At 41.0% G+C, this 19,730-nt stretch overlaps 1 protein-coding gene across 4 annotated transcripts in view; it reads right to left on the bottom strand.

Moving 5' to 3' along the window:
- Positions 1 to 18,973, bottom strand: part of TNFAIP2 (TNF alpha induced protein 2) — a 32,295-nt gene extending 13,322 nt beyond the window's left edge. For 2 of the 4 annotated variants that reach the window (XM_087726762.1, XM_014058085.2), the window contains exons 1-7: positions 18,477 to 18,965; positions 13,406 to 13,772; positions 8,962 to 9,562; positions 7,929 to 8,043; positions 6,516 to 6,638; positions 3,423 to 3,523; positions 2,671 to 2,769 (exon numbers count right to left, since the gene is read on the bottom strand). In XM_087726762.1, the coding sequence (XP_087582888.1) occupies positions 2,671 to 2,769; positions 3,423 to 3,523; positions 6,516 to 6,638; positions 7,929 to 8,043; positions 8,962 to 9,562; positions 13,406 to 13,757 (1,391 nt within the window). In that variant the 5' untranslated portion in view covers positions 13,758 to 13,772; positions 18,477 to 18,965. Of the gene's footprint in view, positions 1 to 2,670; positions 2,770 to 3,422; positions 3,524 to 6,515; positions 6,639 to 7,928; positions 8,044 to 8,961; positions 9,563 to 13,405; positions 13,773 to 18,476 lie in introns of all 4 variants that reach the window. The other 2 variants (XM_087726765.1, XM_087726755.1) reach the window with 2 other exon arrangements.
- Between the last annotated feature and the right edge of the window lie 757 nt (positions 18,974 to 19,730).

The following is a 19,730-nucleotide window of genomic DNA, read 5'->3' as shown; positions in this document are numbered from 1 at the left end:
TCCATTTAGCATTCAGTCTCAAAAGGAAGCAACACCTAGCTAATGTCTGTGCTTGGAAGCGAAGCAGAACTGGGTCAAGTTAGCACTTTGAAAGCAGACCTCCAGCGAGTATCAGGACTGCAAGGCAAGTTGACTGGCAAATTAAAATAAAATCCAGAATAGAACAATGGAAACCATTGCTGTAAAACACAGATGAGGCCATGAAGTCATTACAATTGAAGCTCAACTTGAAGGATATCTCCTTTTAGCATTAAATGAAGACATTCATAACGAGTGGGTATTTGAAGCTTTTCGAATCCTGACTTTTGGCTATAAGATCTGAGCTGCAAAATCAAGAGCACAATTCATCAACAGCAAAGAGATATTGAGTGGTGCAGTGGTTAGAGTGCAGTACTGCAGGCTACTTCTACTGACTGCCGGCTGCCAGCAGTTTGGCAGATCCAATCTCACCAGGCTTAAGGTTGACTCAGCCTTCCATCCTTCCAAAGCGGGTAAAATGAGGATCCAGATTGTTGGGGGCAATATGCTGTTAAAAAGGCATTGTGAAGCTGTATATAAGTGTAAGTGCTATTGCTATTATATCTTCTTCTGTCTTACTAAAAAATGTCATATGAAAGATTGAATTGACCAATTCTGCTGCCCGTTACAGATATATACATACATACAAACATACATACATATAAATTTATTATACACCCATTACACAGTGTGTGTGTATGTGTGTGTATGGAATATAAAAGGATTAAATATTTAAAAGGATGTATAAACAAAGGGACCACCCAAAAAAGCCCAGGTAAATTGTCTGTGAAAAGAAATGGGAAGAATGTAATAGCCTGAATGAAAGTAGGCACAGTATGCGGAGTGGAGTTGATGAATATATGCGGAGAAGTCAAACTGTAGGTCTGATTGGAGCTAGGTTCGAGGTTCATTTTATTTATATGCCGCCCTATTCCCAGCGGGACTCAGGGCGGCGCATAAACCCAAGGAGGGGGAGGGAAAACACAAAAACTTCAACAAAAAGTACAGGGCATTTACCCTTGAAGACATTCAGAAGCTACAATTGATCCAGAAGGCAGCGGTGTGAACAGTTTTGGAGAGCCCCCTTAGGGTGGCACATGTAACACCAGTGTTACAAAAGTTGCACTGGCTGCTGATTTGCTTGCAGGCATAGTTCAAGATGTTGGTTATTATCTTTAAAGTCCTTTATGGCAGGGGTCCAGGATGTCTGCAGAACTGTCTATCCCCAATGGGACTGGCCCACCCCACTTGTGCTGGCAGAAGGGACCCAATATGCATCCCATAAGCCAAGGAATTTTGGTTGGGAAGATCCAGGAAAAGAGCCTGTTTTTGGCCAATGCTCCTACCCTTTAGAACAGGGCTGTCAAACTCCGGGCCCGTGGCCTGGATGCATCAAGCGCTGTCCATACCCACATTTGGTTAAGCGAAGGAGAAAAAAGTCCTGATATGTCATGTGATGTCGCTGTGATGACATGAGTTTGACACCCCTGTTCTAAAACATTATACCTCAGAAGGTAAGATCAGCCCTCAGGAAAAGCCTTAAAATCTGGCCATGACAGGCATGAGGTTCTGGAGAAGTTGCTAGCTGGAGGTGGTTGGAACACTGGCAGAGAAGGCACCCTACCTCTCCCCTTTAAACTCTTGATTTTTAGTTCATCTTAGCTTCTGTAATTTGAATCCATTTTTATTTATAATCATTGAATGTTTGTTGTATCTTGTATGTAAATTTCTCAGAGTTTCCTGGACTTAGAGATGGGCAACAATAAATAAAAATTATTATATATATTGTTCTCTCCCTCTCTCATATATATATATATATATATATATATATATATATATATATATATATATATATATATATATATATATATATATATATATATATATATATATATATATATATATATATATATATATATATATGCATGCTATAATAAAGCATTACATGCTTTCATTTAGGTTATTTTGAGTATGTATACAAGTATGAAAACAAATATATCTGTTACCCTTCACTAAATGGGGTCGTGGAAGAATTAAACATTATGCAACAGTTTGTACAGATGTAATCCAGGAGGAAATAATTATTCTGAAGGACAACATGAATGCATAGTGGAAACCAAATGAGAGCATTTAGAGACAAAAAAATGAATAAGAATAATATATGCTTAGAAACAGATCTTTTTGTTCTGAATAAATGATTTAAGTGTATTCATATGTACACTTAGAAAAATGTATGACTGACTAAAAGAATTAGTAAAGAATACATGGATGAGAACAGATGGTTTGATAGACAATTTTCTGAAAATATCAAGGCATGTTTTGGGGAAAAATGGATGAAAAGGAAGGAAAATGAAAGAAACTAGAGAGAAAGTACAATGATTGTAAATCCTGTTTGGAAAGAGTATAAGATGAATCTCCTAAGAAAATGGATGGAAAATGGAGGTAAGAAAAGGGAAGGAATGATGAAGTGGCTTGGAAAAAAAATGAAAGAATTACCTTGTGAACTGCTATGCTAACGAGAAATAGGAAGTAGAATGTTTGGGGTAATAATGCAGTGAAGGACATTATGGATAAGAAAAAAAACTGAGAAGTTTCAAACATTTTGCACAACTCTATTATGTAAGAAATTTGCAGTACTAAATTTGTTCTTACCGGAAATTCTCGAAATTGTTCATGTTTGCAATTATTAGCGGTTCAAAATATCGATGCTGTTGATTTCTTCTAATGAAAGTCTCCAGGTCTCTCTTGTAGCTAGAGAAATCATAAAAATGAAAACAATCATTAGTAACTTTACATTGGTAGCCAAGCATGCCATGACATATAAATATAATAAAATCAATCAATCAAATCAATATTACCATATTACACCTATCCTCCGCGAGCTGCACTGGCTGCCAATTGGTCTCCGGATGCAATTCAAGGTGTTGGTCATTACCTTTAAAGCCCTACATGGCTCAGGACCAGTGTATTTGCGAGACCGCCTACTGCCGCATACCTCCCAACTGCCAATAAGATCCCACAGGGTGGGCCTCCTTAGGACGCCGTCAGCCGGACAGTATCGGCTGGCAGGACCTCGGAGGAGGGCCTTCTCTGTGGCCGCTCCGACCCTGTGGAATCAGCTACCCCCAGAAGTCTGGACCTCGCCCACCCTCATGGCCTTCAGAAAAGCTGTTAAAACTTGGCTGTTCCGGCAGGCCTGGGGCTGTTGACCTTATTATGTAGGGTCCAGCCCCAATTTGAATGTATGCGTGTTGGAGAATTTTAATCTTTTTTTTTATTTTGTTTGTTTTTCTTTTTTTGTTCTGTGTAAGCCGCCTGGAGTCCTCCGGGATTGGGCGGCCTATAAATCTAATAAATTAAATTAAATTAAATTATATCACATTGCCAACAATTTGCTATCTTACCATTGCAGAAAAGTCAAGAGTTCTGTCAAAAGTAAAGCTGACATTTGGTGGCCCAGCTCTGGAGTGATGTCCTTAGCGGCCTCTTGTGTTTCAAAGATAGCCTAAAACATCCACCCACCCAAAAAAAATCAAAGAATTAGTACTTTTAACTTTTTAATACATAACTCTCCCATTCTACAAGCATAATCTTCTATTATTTATTTATATATTATTATTATTTAGTATAATTTAGTATAGTATAATGCAGCACTGCAGGCTACTTCAGCTGACTGCAGTTCAGCAGTTCGGCTGTTCAAATCTCACCGGCTCAAGGTTGACTCAGCCTTCCATCCTTCCGAGGTGGGTAAAATGAGGACCCGGATTGTTGTTGGGGGCAATATGCTGACTCTGTAAACCGCTTAGAGAGGGCTGAAAGCCCTATGAAGCGGTATATAAGTCTAACTATTGCTAATTACTCTGGAATGCCTCAAGCAATTTCAACCAAACTTGGTACACAGATGACTTAACCTCTGGAGACAAACACTGTTGGGGTAAGACACCCCTGATATGTGTGTCTGTGTGTGTGTGTGTTCCAGCATAACTCTGGAAAGCCTGGACCTTTAAGGAGAGCGAATGTAGCTTCCTAGAGTGGCAATTGTTCGTGATGTCATGGGAGGTGGAAGAGAGCCTGATTAAGGCCTTTGATTGAGCGTGCTCCCTCACACAGTGGACTTTAAGGCCTAGGCGTCCCTCACACAGTTAGCCTACAAAGTGCCAGGATCGTAGACAGGGCGGGAAAGAGGAGCACATAGGAGGGGGAAGGAAGAGGGTAGGGATGATGGGCATGGGAGTAGGGGGAAAGGATAGGGCAGGGATGATGGGCATGGGAGCAGGGGGACAAAAGGCTCTATAAATCTATAAATACCCAGGCATCAGCTAGTCGTAAATATAAACATTTTCTCCAACAGGATACCAGGAAGATTTATTAGTAAGCAAAACGGGATAATCTCAAAGAACAGAAAGAAATACATACCATTTGAAAATTAAATAGCAAAATTTTTCCAGAAACAAATAAGGCTATGACTTCTGTTTCTAACCTTCAAATGTTACTTTTTGTCCATATTTTTCAACCCACTGCTCCACAGCCCAATCTGATTAGTACTGCAAGCTTCCTTTTCCAGGCTGACTGAGATCAGGAAATTCCTAAGGATGTTCAAGTGACAATAGATTTTTTTGTGACAGTTTCCACATTTCTATTCCAGAATGTCAAGTTTTCCCAGTTCTGTAATTAAGTACTTCCTGCTTATGTTATAAGCTGAACTCTGTGACTCCACTCCAATAATCAGAAATGTTGAGAGTGTGTGTCAGCACACTTTCAAATGCAAAATAGAGTAACCTTAATAGTTATGATGTTGGGAGACTTTGAAACTGGAATTGAATTTGGGGAACTTGCACTGGTTTGCTATGTTTTAACCAATGCATATTGTTTTAACATTTAAAGCATCTTTTGGAGCTGCAACTTTGTTTCTTTAAACCTGCAATGTAAAAGTTGCAATAGGATGTGGTTTGTTCATCTGTCAGGTTATGCAAAATGGGGAAATCCCAATTGGTTGAAGTTCTACAGAATCTGTAGATGGAGGTAAAGCAGGAAGATCACAGCTCAGGAGGAGGAAGCTTGCAGTGTTATTGAAACATTTCTCGATTGCCTGGATTAAGCACAAAACCTGAGCAATCTTTAGGTAGGGCTGCAAGATTACCATTTTAGGAAGAAAAAAGGCAATAAGCAGCCTAAGTAAAGAGCCAATTAAAAAGCCTAAATCAGAAAGGATGGTATGGGGAAGCTAGATATGAGTGGGTAAAAATAATAGCAATAGCAGTTAGACTTATATACCACTTCATAGGGCTTTCAGGCCTCTCTAAGCGGTTTACAGAGTCAGCATATCACCCCCACAGTCTGGGTCCTCATTTCACCCACCTCGGAAGGATGGAAGGCTGAGTCAACCTTGAGCCGGTGAGATTAGAACCGCTGAACTGCAGATAACAGTCAGCTGAAGTGGCCTGCAGTACTGCACCCTAACCACTGCGCCACCTCGGCTCTTCTTGTCCACAATAAGACTATTGTGGACAAGAATCCAGTGGGCATGTCATCACTGCTGGGCATCAGATAGTCTCAACCCTCTGATCTCAGCCCAGGTTCTCTACCTTCTGTATCTGCATTTAAAACTAACCTCATTGGGAGTCTAGTTAGGATTATATACATTTCAGTTAATTTGCTTGAACACTTACTAAAATATTTTCTCTATATAGAGAAAAAAATAATTATTTCTTATCAGTAAACCTTCACTGTATTAGTGAAACTAGGTTGCTTTTCTCTAGTAAAACAGTCCAAATCTATTTTAATTTTCTATCTTTAATTTTCATTTTGACATAAAATGGGAAGAGTTATAGATAGGAGACTTCCCATAGTCTGTAGGTCTATATTGTGTTATTTTGGGTGGTAGTAGTAGTAGTGGTAGTAGTAGTAATTGTGTAAGAATATGAGGATGTGTGTGTAGAAGAACAGGGCTCAAATCATAGAAAAAATGGATTTAAAATGGTTTTAATCAAACCCATGGATAAGAACATCTAGGATATGTTTGCACAATTCTCAATAAACTAAGAGTTTATAAGGAATCCAAAGATCTGGAATGAAATGGTTGAATGTAGGAATATTGCAAGTATACCAGTGAAAGTTCCACATCAGGCCATCTATTATTTCAAAGTTTTATTGACTTGCTGTAGTCAGGGTAGAAGCAAAAATAGTTTTGCTTTCCATTGTTTGTCTTAGCATATTTTTTCCTTTTAATTCTCCCACTGAAATTAGTTGAAAATTACTCTGCCATATTCAGCAATAATAGTGTGCTAGAACTGGGAATGGGCTGATGGGAAAAAAAGTAAAAAAAGAAAAGATCCAGTGGAACCAATATTACTCTGAAGGTCCAGGAATGCCACCTTGAGGTGCTTCTACTATCAGGGTAGATTTATAATTATAGATCTTTCTACAGGAATGCTGGAACAATTTTTCAGGAGTTGATTGCATAATACACACATAAACACAAAATATTTGTTATTTACCTTTATAGCATCTATTGATAATTCACTATGATAATAATCATTCAATATCTCTGGTGCTACCTCTTTGGTCCAGTTCGTGACTTCTATTTTCAAACCTTTGTCCAGACAACATCTAACAAAATCCTTTGTCAGAAAAGAAGACCAAAATATACAATTAGCAGCTATCTCTCTAGAAATGCACATATATTTAAATCTAAGGTGCTCTTAAAATGATTGAATAGCAACTTTGCTGCATGCTATGCTACAATTCCTCCACTAAGTGAAAAATAGCTCATGAACAAGGATTTTGAATGCTGGGCTTCAGTTTAATAGACCTTTGCCCACCCAACTGAGCTATGTAGGGATTGAAAGCTAATAAGGAGCCAAAATGGTCCATCTGCAATGAAGTGTCTTCTGGAAAGTCCCTCATACAAGAGTGGTTATCCCCTCTGGTAATAGCAGCACCTATAATATTTAGGAATACATATTAGTTTCCCTGCAATAGCCCTTGGTTTCCTAATGAGGTTTTTCTGGGAATATGTGAGTGGAAGAAGAACTGACATCAGCATCAGGGAGACATTACTCAATTCTGAGCGTGGGGGCAGAAACATCTTTGCATCTACATTCCAAATTGTAAACTATCCAAGAACAATGAGAAAAAACCCCGATAATTGGATCAAAACAGGAATTACATAGAGAAGATAGAGTCCCCCCCCCCATTGTATTATCAGGTAGTATTGAATAACCTGTAATAGCTGTAATGGAATGTGGGAGTTATCCTGAAAGATGGGATAGGGAAAGAGATGCTGCTTAGGGAACAATCAAATAAAAAGGAAAGTAATCCACAACTGAGCAATGGGCAGAGAAATAAGCTTAGAAAGGATCTGCTCTAATGAATCAGGTGGTAAAAAGAGACAGTGGAGATTTGTACTTTCAGACTTGCAAGATTCCATTAATATCTCCTTGTAATAAAGTAGGATTAGCTCACCTCGTTGCATTTTTTGTCTGGCCCACTTGTGAAACTGAAAGTAGTCTAGTTTCAAGTGTAATATTAAATTAGAAGCAGCTTACAACCACAGTGGTTTTGTTCCACATACCACATTAAATCAAAGCTAAAGAAACAAAACGATGGTTGCAGTACATGGGCCTGCAGGTGAGCCAATCCAAAAAAGCCAACGTGGTAGGTGTGAACACAGAATCCAACTTTATGTGTTAGAAAAAAAAGCAGGGCTTTGATATTGAGGTTGCACCCATTACTTTGATTTTTTGGGGGGGGGATCCTCAGATGGGTGAGATGTGAGGAGAACTTAACCACTGTGAAAAGTGACAAGTTGAATTTACAACTGAAGAACAAATGTGACTCATTGCACCAATTCTTACATGAACATAACTAACTTGAAAAGCTATGGAGGAAAAGATAAGCAGAATTCTTACCGTTTGCTGAGTCAAATATGTTTGTTCAAGCTGTTTGATCTGTCCCAACGGCAACAAGTTTCCAATACTAGCTTCATCCAACTCTTTAACTAAAACACTGCTCTCTTTAATAATACTGAAATAGGCAAAAAGTATCTCATCAGCTGGCAACATAGTCTTCCTTCATTGTTTGATTCAATTTCCCAAAAATTCTCAATATAAAGCAGATGTGAAAGTAGGCTATTTGCCACAGAATGCTTGGATTCCAATGTGAAAACCACCCATATTGTATGACCAACATTTCACAAAGTAATTGATACTGGCAACCTTTCTAATGACAATCCAAGCTACTGAAACGGGTGGGAAATGCCTTTAAAGTGTTTTTTTTTAAAAGAAGGCTAGATGAACCGACTTTGCAACAGGCAAGAAATCTAAAAAGCACTATAGTTGAATTAGTGGGGAGGACTGAGGACAATTGTTCAAACTTCATTGAAAATAGACACTGCTTTTGAATATCCATACCAAGTCATTGTTTTATTTTCTCAAATTGAGGGCAGTTTACATTTAGATATTTTCAAGACTGCCTTTTATGTTTCTTGATAATCAATTTTTTTGATAATCCCTATTAGAATCTAAATAAATATAACAACAGTCTCCATTATTGAACAGGTTCAACTATATAACAGCCTGTTAAGGTAACAATGAAAGACACATTCTTAATCCTATTCTGATCAACATAGGGCTGCTTTACACCATCTTAAAATATTTGTTTAGCTGCCTCAGCATTTATCTTCTTGGAATGGAAGATTTTGTTGAGTTCAACTTCTGTAATATTCATGATTGTTTTTCAATCATAAGCCTATTATAGTTTGTTTTTGTATCAGTTTGTACACACCTTAAACATTTGCATGAAAAATTGTGAACATTTTCAGAAGAATATATTTTCGTATTTCCTTGTCAAAGTGCATTTCAGCAAACAATTTCCTGGAATTGATCTGTGTCTAAATTGGCAAGACTTGCATAAAAACCCAGCTACAGTATAAACTTTACTTACTTTGGATATAAATTGTACGTCCAGTTGAGAAGAAGGTGATTGTTACCTTTGTTCAATTTAGCACACGTCTCCATCTGGTGTGAAAAGTAATTGTGGTAGAACTTGGCATAAGTGTTGCACACCTGAAAATCCTTATCAGGGTAATAGTGTTTAATATGCTTCTCCACTATGTTCATGTCATCCTTCATAGTCTGACCCATATGAAAGAAAGTTTTAGCAATGGTAGAGAGGTCTTTAGAAACCAAAGGAGGTGCATTCATTCGTTCTTCTACAGATTTCTGGATAGCGTTCCTCCATTCCTCTTTCCACATTCTGATCTGGGAATTCTTCTCCTCCTTCACCCACATAACAACTGCGCTCACGGCATTTTTCAGCAATTCTGGCTTTGTTAATGCTATGCTGATAGAGGACTCTATAGTGTTGAAAATCTGTTGATATAAAAGTTCTAATAAATCCTCAATTTCAGTCTGATTGTCCAATGTTTCTTCCCCATTTCTGCTGTCCAGATTGCTGTTGGATTTTTTTTGCATGATGAGATGTTCACTTGCTTCGCGAAAATGTTGGCTCTGAATCAGCTTCTTGATTTGGTCAACTGGCAAAACTAAGTAGACATACATGGTAATCAATGTCACGTGATTGATAGGTTACTAATTCATTCAAGTTATATTCCCCCAATTTCAAGTTAAGTGTACTCAGAGCAATTCATAGTCTAAAAGTGTATGTAGCATTTTTTTCACGGGGAATACAAATTTAGATTGGTCTCTGTAGCAACACTAAGTTTGTTCTCCATGACTTCAATTTTTCATTTTAAAAAGGAGGAAAAATATTTTCTGAGTATGCTGTGTTGGGATGAGTCTTGTACTTCCCAGCTGAGCAGTTGAGGGATCATCCTCAACTTATACTATTTCAACCATGGAAAACCAGGTGTGAGCTCACCTTGATGGAATCTCAATTAAGGAAAAGAAGGGTTAGGATGGGTTTTTTGGCCTTAGTAAGCTTTTAATACCATTTTGGCCTTATACCCCTCAAGGATGCAAAGTAAAAACTGAAATAAGTAGACAAAAGACTGTTCTTGGAGTCTTATATCTTACTCTTTATTTCTCATTGTTAGTCTAAACATTTCTGTTATCTTATTTTGTTAAACTGATCAGTCCATTTTGAAAATAAATGTAATGCACCATTCAGGAAGTATCTATTATTCTGGATGTCTACTGAATCCAAAATATCTCATTTGTATGAATTTATATCATTTGCATTAGGGCATTATTGTACAAATAGTGCCAATAGCTCTTGAGTGAAAGGCACATTAGAAATCTAATAAAAATATTTTAATCAATTAAGATCAATTGCAGAATTAAATCAATATGTAATTTACATGCATTTAATTGTTCTTGTCTGGCTACAAAGAATTTATATTCCATGGATACAAAAGTATTGTCTGTTATTTGGGAGTGATATCTGGTTCAACATTTTGACCACTGCAAAATTGACTGCAATATACTTCTATTAAATTGTGGTTTGACTGCCTCAGTTGGGTAGAAGGTTATGTTTCTGACACCCCAAAATCCATTTGGGTTTTTACAGAACTCCTTTATGATTAATAGTAATCAAAATAAATCAGGAGCTCACTGGCAGAAGAATAATGTTCTTCTTTCAAGTGTCAATGAGTAGCAGTTGCCGTGTGTCATTTCGCTGAACAATGATAAGTAATGTGTACATCTGCACAGTTTTATCATAAATCTGTGGTGCAGCAGATGCAAAGAGTTGTGAAGCACAGAGACTTCATCTTTCAACCTATACTCTGGTAAATTAAGGGAAGCTGGAGTGGAAAAAGCTGAGCATGGTTTTAAAATTTGAGGAAGAAACATCAATACTGCATTGTGCTGATATCTGATAGTTGAAAATACAAAGGATCTGCAAGCTCCAATAATATAGGCCAAGGAACAGAATGAAAACAAATCAGACTAAAATATTAAGAAGACCAAAAGAGTGCCAGCCGGTGTAACTACCAGCCTTAGAGCTGATAATGAGGATATTTAGGGAGACCAGACGTCCCTCTTTTGGCGGGACAGTCACGGTTTTTAATAATTTGTCCCGCGTCCTGCGGCGTTTTAAAAAAGTTCTGATTTTTGTACAAAGGGTGCCTCGCCCCTTTTTTGGCTCCACCACGTGGCTTCCTCTTGCAAACATTTACACACATTTTTCCAGGTCTATCTATGTCTATAGACTAGTGGCTGTGCGCCGGGAGGGCAGCCTGCAGGGTTGGAGGCTGCACGGCGGATGCATGCTGCCGAGCACTAGCAGGAATTGCGGGGCGGGCTGGCCAAGCGGCCTCGCATGCAGCTCGCCTCACCGCCTGATGGAGGCTGCCCAGCTGCTTTCCCTCCACCATCACCTTTTTCCTCCCATTTCTCCTCCTTCTCCTCCTCACTGTGATCTGGATGCCTCACGCGCCTTCCTTTCCTCTGCGTTCGGCCCTTTCGAGCGGAGCCACAAGATTACGAGCAATGCGGGGTTGCTACGCTAAGGGCGCCCAGTCCCAACTGGGAACTGCTGCTGCTGCAGGGACCCAGTGGCACCCGATCCCTGCAGCAGTGGCTGGCTCTGCTCCCGGCCGTGGTCCCCTGCCACGGCCAGCGCGTCTTCATCAGCAAGCGGGTTGCCCACCCGGCTCGCTGTCGCTGCCCCTCCATGGCTGGGTCATCCCAAGCGTGCACGACCCGGAGCTCTCTGCGCCTAGCTGCGTTACGCACACATGCGGGCATTCAAGAAATCCAGCTTTTTTTAAAAAAAAAATCCTGATCAACCCAATTGTTCCAGCTCTTCCCTCCCGGACGCCCACCATCCAGGAGCTGCCCAAAGCCTTCCAGCCCACCCGGGGCAAGTCGGCCGCAGTGCAGCCAGTGATGGGCAGGAAGGCTTCGGGCGGCTCCTGGGCAGCAGGCGTCTGGGCAGGAAGAGCCAGCGAGGGGGTGGTGGTGGCATCTTTGGCAGCGGAGCAGAGGCGCAGCAGCGGCGGCAGCTGGACAGCCTCCATCGGGCAGATGGAGATTAGAAGCGGGGTGGCTGCTGGGGCTTCGGCTGCTCCTAGCTCCTGCGCCACTTGTTGGCTGCCCTTCGCTGCCCTTGCATTGGAGACGGCCGGGATGCATGTGTAAAAAACGCCGGATTCCTTGAATGCTCATGTGTGTGTGTGCAACACAGCTAGGTGCGGGGAGCTCTGGGTCGTGCGCGCTTGGGATGACCCGGCCATGGAGCAGCGGCAGTGAGCTGGGCGGGCAACCTGCTTGCTGATGAAGATGCGCTGGACACGGCAGGGGCCCGCTGTCGGGAGCAGAGCCAGCCTCTGCTGCAGGGATCGGGTGCCGCTGGGTTCCTGCAGCAACAGCAGCAGCATCAGCAGTTCCCAGTTGGGACCGGGCACCCTTAGCGTAGCAACCCCGCATTGCTTGTAATCTTGAGGCTCCGCACGAAAGGGCCGAACACGGAGGAAAGGAAGGTGCGTTGGGCATCCAGATCGCAGCAAGGAGGAGGAGGAGGAAGGGGAGGAAAAAGGTGAGGGTGGAGGGAAGTAGGCAGAAGCAGCTGCAGCAGCAACAACCATGCTGCCCGGGATGGGTGTGTTCGGCACCGCCTGACTGCTGGGTCATCATCCCGCTTCTAAAGGACGAGGGCTTCACAGTCAAGGCACTCTGGGGCCACACTCAGGAAGAGGTGGAAGAACTGGCCAAGGAGATGAGCGTCCCCTTCTACACCAGCTGGATAGACGAGGTCCTGCTGCACCAGGATGTGGATTTGGTCTGCATCAACCTGCCGCCTCCCCTCACCAGGCAGATCATGGTGAAAACTCTGGGTGAGTTTCCGTGGAGACCTTGGCGGGCAGCTGGCTGGACTTCCAAGAGGTGGGGGGGAGAAGGAGGCCGTGGAAGAAGCGGCAGCGCCTTGAAATGGAAAAAGGGCTGCTTCCCCCCCCCCCGTCAATGGTGTCCCGCTTTACCAATTTTAAAATCTGGTCACTTTAGGATATTAGGATATTGAAGTGATAGCTTCTGCCTTTTGGAATTGACCATCAACAGTAAAGGAACAAGAAGCTATGAAATATGCTATATAATTTATATAATTTTCTAAAACAAGATTGAAATTTCCAAGAGGGTTAATTCTAGTGAAATTTCAGCCAATTCAACTTTGAAATTTTTTATTTCATCATTTAATTAAAAACATTTTCAATTTTAAGAGTCTGTGGATGACACTTAAAACACTTTGAGGGCTTGATGCCTATCTTGTCAACTCATCTACAACCTACTATAACATATAGCAGGGGTTTCCAACCTTGGCTGGTTGAGGAATGCTGGGAGTGGAAGTCTACAAGTATTAAAGATGCCACATTTGGAGATCCCTAATATATAGTGGCAGGCTGTCCTTCTATATGACCATCATTCTGTACCTGTGATTGGTTGACAGTTTTCCTCCTCAGGTTTCTTTTCATTTCTTTTCCCACCTTTGTCAAAAAACCAAGCAATTATTTTTTTTATTCCTGTTTTCGGCTTCTTCTTAACATTGTCTGTTTCAGTGAGTTCCAAAGGTGATTGAGGAAAATATTCAAGGGGAGGAATCTGCTTGTGGTTCTCAGTTCCCATGTGGTTTTTGGGCTGGGCTTCTTCAGAGGATGATTCAATTGACAATGAATCAGGTTCTGATTCAGAAGATACCGAAGCTTTGGCTATCTTCTTGTTTTCAGCCTGTTTAGCAGAATTTGGAGGACTGCTATAGAAAAAGGGCCTTAATTTTAGCATCATCTTCTATGGAAGACCCTGAAAATTATATGACGAAATTATCAGACTTAATTTTCATTCAGTAAGTAAAAAAACAAGTAATACAGAGATAGAACATTACCAATATACTATGTCAATATATTCCCATTAAGTGAGAAAACAAAAATATTCTGAGGCTTCAATGCATGCACAATTGAATGATAAGACTACAAGGCAAAATTTCCCCATAAGGCAGAGAAAATGTATAGCAACCTAAAGCAAAATAATGACTGAAAAATACATGAGCACTTATTATTTTTAATCTATTGTTTATTTTTCTTCTGAAGGAAAAAGGGAAATATTGACAGCAGGTCTCTCAAGGAAGGGATACAACTAGCTCTAATTGTATCTTAGAAACAATGGCTCTATAATTTTCCAAGTTTAGAATGCTACCTAAGAATTATGGGGAAAGTACACATGATGTGAAATGTTTCCCAAACTACACTCCAGAATGTCTATAAATGCAGAACTTTTTAAAAAAGTCCTTCAGAGCAAAATGCCTAAACAATGGTGCTTTCTTTGGATTATAGTGTGGACTATTCCTTGCCATTGATTATGCTACCTGGAACTGATTGTTTAACTATTTAACTGTTTATTAAATTTATAGGCCGCCCAATCCCGGAGGACTCCGGGCGGCTTACAGAAACAGAATCAAGAAAGATTAAAAACAGATAAAACAAGACAAATTTAAAAAGACACAACATGCACCCAATCTAAGCAGGGCTGGACCTCAATCCAGAGGTCAACAGCCCCAGGCCTGCCAGAATAACCAGGTTTTAATAGCTTTCCGGAGGGGTCTCACCACCGCCTCCTTCAGAGGTTGTGGAAAAGAACCCTCTCGCAATGAAGCGTTCGTAATTCTCTGGAGCCAGCCGCACGTTACATTCCTGCTGGTCGAAACCAGCCAGGAGGGACACGGATCCAGTAAACAGGTAGAGGCACTCATCGCTCCCATGGCCTTGTCCACTTCATCAGGGGTGACAAGCTGGAACTCATTCCAGGAAATCTGAGCAAGACCCTCCCTCAGCATCTCCACTGGTTCTGTCCAAGTGGAGTCAAGGTCTGTCCGGATCTGAGCGATTTTGTCCGACAGAAACTGGGCAAACACCTCAGCCCGTCCCTGTAAGGCATCCCCCGCTTCCCCCCCCTTTCAGGAGGAAATGGGTTATCCTACACAGGGCGGCTGGGTGAGATTCTGCGGACGCAATAAGAGCGGAAAAATGTGCACATTTTGCCACCCGTATCGCCACTAAATAAGTCCTAATAAAGGCTCTTAGTAGTGTTCGGTCGGATTCGGAGTTACTAGCCCTCCAGCGTCGCTCTAGGCGTCTCTTTTGGCGCTTCACCTCCCGGAGTTCCTCGGTGAACCAAGGTGCCCTCCTGGATCCACTGCTGTGGAGAGGCCGCAAAGGCGCAAACTGGTCTAGCGCCTCAGTCGCCGCTGTATTCCAGACTCTGTCGGATTGTGGGCAAGAGAGTCAGGTATCTCCCCAAGCTCCTTCTGAAATCCCGACGGGTCCATCAGGTGCACACACAAATACACACACATGTTTAGATTGAAACTAAAGTCTAAAATATCTGGATAACATAATGGTTTATATTAAAAGCCATTAGGATTAAACACTGGATCGTCAATCCATCCTAATGAATTGCATTTCCCCTACATCCCATCTATACATTCTAAGACAGGGGTCCCCAGCCTCCCGGGGACCACAGCCAGTTCAGTGGTGTATGTGTGTGTGTATGTGTATTTGTGTGTGTGTGCGCAACTCATGCACAACCATCCCATCGACCCCATGTCGTTCCATAAAGCTGGAAAGATTGGGGAATGTTGTTCCAAAAAAATATGTTTTCAAAAGTCTCTAAATTTAGTTAGTTTGAAAAGACTACAAATTTATTTTTCATCCTAGTTTTCATCATTTATTATAAATAACTTAAAGATGTGAACATACCTAACATGCCTTTTTCCTATTTCCCCTCAATAACCACCCCGAGGTGGGTTGAATGGAGAGATAGTGACAGAGACTATGGCTATGACGTAACTGGCTTTCATGTATGGACTAGAATTCCCAGTGTGCCAGCAATTTCTAGCCTGGTGCCTTAACCACTAGACAAAGCTATTCTTTGCTGAAGGATTTCAGCTCCGTGCAAGCAGGGACAGAGCTGAAATTCTGCAGCCTCAAGCACAATCAACCAGCCCCAGAAGTGACAGGACATACTCTTAGCTGCCGGCAACAGCTCTACAACTTTCTCTTGATGGCTTCTCCACCAACTTTCTAAGGAAGGGGTGAAAATGGCATGTTCATAGGGAACTTGGCAAATAAATGTGAATAGGTTGCCTAGCACTCTGATCCTGTGACTGGGAAGGTTTGGTGCAATGTTTTGTGATGGTCAGAGGTGATGGTCTTTATGAGACCACTGTTAATATGAACTGTCATTAAGAAAATGGTCATAAGTGAAAAACATTAGGTGTAAATAAAAATTTGTTCAAAATATAAGCAATGGAAATGCATCAAATCAGTTTTATTAGTGCGGTTTTAAAATCCAGTTTTAGCAAATTGCTTGCAAAAAGAAAGGGAGGGTATTCAAGAAAATGAAAAAGCATTTGAGACTAGAACAAAGTCTTTACTTGAACACATTCCAATCAAATAAATAAGTACTTTCATAAATTTCACTAATTTCAACAGTATTGTCCTGTGGTTTGAGTGTTTTTCATTAAACAATATTTATTTATTTATTTATTTATTTGGAATATTTATATGCCGCCCAATCCCAAAGGACTCCATATAAATGGAATTGATTGAAATATCATCAGTTAAGGAAGACTGCATAAAGCTGGCAGTCTGCACTTTGGCTTAGGAATACAATGTAATTCTAGATGCAAATGAAAGTTTTATTTCACCCTATTTCAGAAGAAAATTTACACTTTTAAAATAAAAAGAAGTAAACCTGGCATTTCAAGCCCCCTGAAAGAATCTTAAAAAAAACAACCCTCCAGTCCTAAAGTTGACCTTTTATCTTCTGCTCCATCTGTGTTCTATGGCTTGGCTCACTTGCTCGATTGGATCACTGCCATGGAAGTTGGACATTCTGTGGTTTCTTTGGGTCGCTGATGTGAGAGGATATTTGAAGACAGATGAAATTCTGTGATAAGCAGATTTCTTTCTACGCCCCAACAACTGCCCCATCCTTCCTTAACTTCTACTACTGGTAGTAGAAGAAAAACTTGTTTCCATCTATGGTTTGCCTCTAGTGTTTTAATCAAACCATGATCTCTGACAGATTATTTTTACAAGCCAAATCTTGTTTTCAGATCCTGGTTTATTATGAGACAATTCAACTAGTCAGCCTTGGTTTGGTTAAAGTCCTAAACACACCACAAATTTAGGTTTTCTTGTCATGTATAAATAAAATATGTAATATAAGATTGAATACACTGTGTACCCGTGAGTTACCATATTGTACACCTGTTGATTGAGTTAAATATTTAAAAACCCACCAATAATGCCTTGCCCCTTAATGAACTCACTATTTACTGAAATACTGCAATTTTGTTCAAAACGTTTTAAGCCATGGTTTGTTAACTGTTAAAATTGAATAAGCTATAAATGACAGAATTCATATGTTACATTCCACCAATAATGCCTTGCCCCTTAATGAACTCACTATTTACTGAAATACTGCAATTTTGTTCAAAACGTTTTAAGCCATGGTTTGTTAACTGTTAAAATTGAATAAGCTATAAATGACAGAATTCATATGTTACATTCCACCAATAATGCCTTGCCCCTTAATGAACTCACTATTTACTGAAATACTGCAATTTTGTTCAAAACGTTTTAAGCCATGGTTTGTTAACTGTTAAAATTGAATAAGCTATAAATGACAGAATTCATATGTTACATTCCACCAATAATGCCTTGCCCCTTAATGAATGTGTGGGATATTAATAATAAAATTATAACATTGGAAATTGCCATTGCAACACATCTCAAAATCATCAGATCAGAAAAGATGACCCATAAGTCATAATTTACACCGCATCAATAGCTGGATTTGAACAAAACCTAAGTTTTATAGGTTTTTTTATCAAGTGGTTTCCAATTCTGTAAACTCCTGGCCATCGGAATTCCCTGGCCATAGTTGCTACAATCCATTTAATATATTACTAGGAGCTCCTCTAAATCCGGGAGGCCTTATTTTTAATTGAAGTCAATCCAGAAGCCCCTGAAAGTCAATTCCAACAAGAAACTGGACCCAGACAGAAGACAGGGACTAGGCTAGGCGTATCTTTCGGGAAAGTCTATTACATTACTGTACTTAAAGAATTTGCTGTTGCACAAACCCATGTTTATTTTGGTTTACTCTGCCTTCTCTTGAGCAAGAGGAAGGCAAAGGGCAGCAGACACAGAAAGGAAAAGGCGACAATAAGCCAGATCGGGTGAGGGGACAACTTTCGCGAGATCCGCCACTTCCACTGCGTTCATGCATTACACTCACTTTCTGAACTTGCCCCTAAATCATAAACTAACCAACGGCTGAAGTTGCACAAGATGCAAATAATAACAATATTTTTTTAAAAAAAACCAAGGTGAAAATAACCAAGATTAGAATAGGTGGCGCAAACACAATTCGAAGGCTAAATCTTTTAATAGAATTGGGTAAACCAGTGCGGTGAAAAGAAGCGCGTCGGCGACGACTTACGGTGTCTGGAAGTCAGAGCTGGCAGCCGAGCCGTCTTTCTCCACCGACGGGCTGAGGATACACGCGCTCTTCTTTGGCAGAAGTCGCCGCCTATTATAACCGGGAGGAGGCGCCTACGCAGCCCTCGGGGGATAAATGACTTGGAAACTCCGCCTAGCCCGAAATGAAGCTGTGGGGAAATTTCCCGGAAAGTGTGGAATTTCCAATAATCAGCCCCGTCTTCTCTTCTCCCCGGGAACCAGTTGAGCGGCGGCCACTCGAGGGAGATTGCATGGAAAAAATTAGTATCTTAGTATCTTAAAGGAAAAACAAAACCATTCGCCCTTGCGCACGTTTTTGAGGGCCCGCAGAAGAGCGTGAGGGGGCGAGGGAGGCAGACGCTACTCCGGGCGGGCGCCTTTCTTTGGTTCCCCCACTCAAACGCTCCAACAGTAAGGCTGGAACCCTTCCCCGCTCACTCCGTCCCCCCTTCACCGTCCCAAACATGGAGAGGGCAGGCAAGGGGCTGGAAAGGACCGCTGCCGTCGGCTGCCAAATCGTTTGTCCGCCGAAGAAGGAAAGGAAAAGCCGAGCGCAAAAGCTTGCCGCTACAGGAATAGCCGCTTTTCTACTCACGCTTGCTTACTCACCTCTCGAGCGGGAATAGCAGGCTTGTAACTCCAACTGGTTTGGAGTGTAGGTTGACTTTTTTAAAAGTGGCGGAAGACCATTACGTGTTTATCCTGACTGGTTTTTCTCTTGAAGATGTACTTGGCCACCGAAAGATCAGTTATTTTCCTCTGCGGAAAATCACATCTTTCAGATAAAAACCACAGTCTCTATTCAATCTTCAGTCTTCCTTTCTGCAGCAGGCACCCGATAAATACTAGGGGGCTCCTTGGTGCTCTCTGAGCTGGATTGTTTCCCTGCAAACGTTTCAAGACAACTAGACACAAGAACGGATTCCCCCCCCCCTAAAAAAAAGCCATCACTCTGCTAAATAAATAATACTTTCAAATAATACTCTCAACACTTTCAAGGCTGCATTAGTATTACTATTAGTATTCTCATCGTTCTTGTTACCCATCGTCTCCCACTTAGGACTGCATTACTGTAACTTTGTTCCTTGTATCCTTGGCTATTGATATTGATTGTTCCCTGCTTATTTGTACCCTATGACTATCATTAAGTGTTGTACCTTATGATTCTTGATAAATGTATCTTGTCTTTTTATGTACACTGGGACCTTATGCACCAAATTCCTTGTGTTTCCAA

The sequence above is a fragment of the Thamnophis sirtalis genome, unplaced genomic scaffold (assembly GCF_051295495.1).
Source record: "Thamnophis sirtalis isolate CommonGarterSnake01/CBP01778 unplaced genomic scaffold, rThaSir2_p1.2 scaffold_1, whole genome shotgun sequence".
In the NCBI taxonomy this organism is placed as follows: Eukaryota; Metazoa; Chordata; class Lepidosauria; order Squamata; family Natricidae; genus Thamnophis; species Thamnophis sirtalis.
This window is presented reverse-complemented; position numbering and strand designations above follow the sequence as displayed.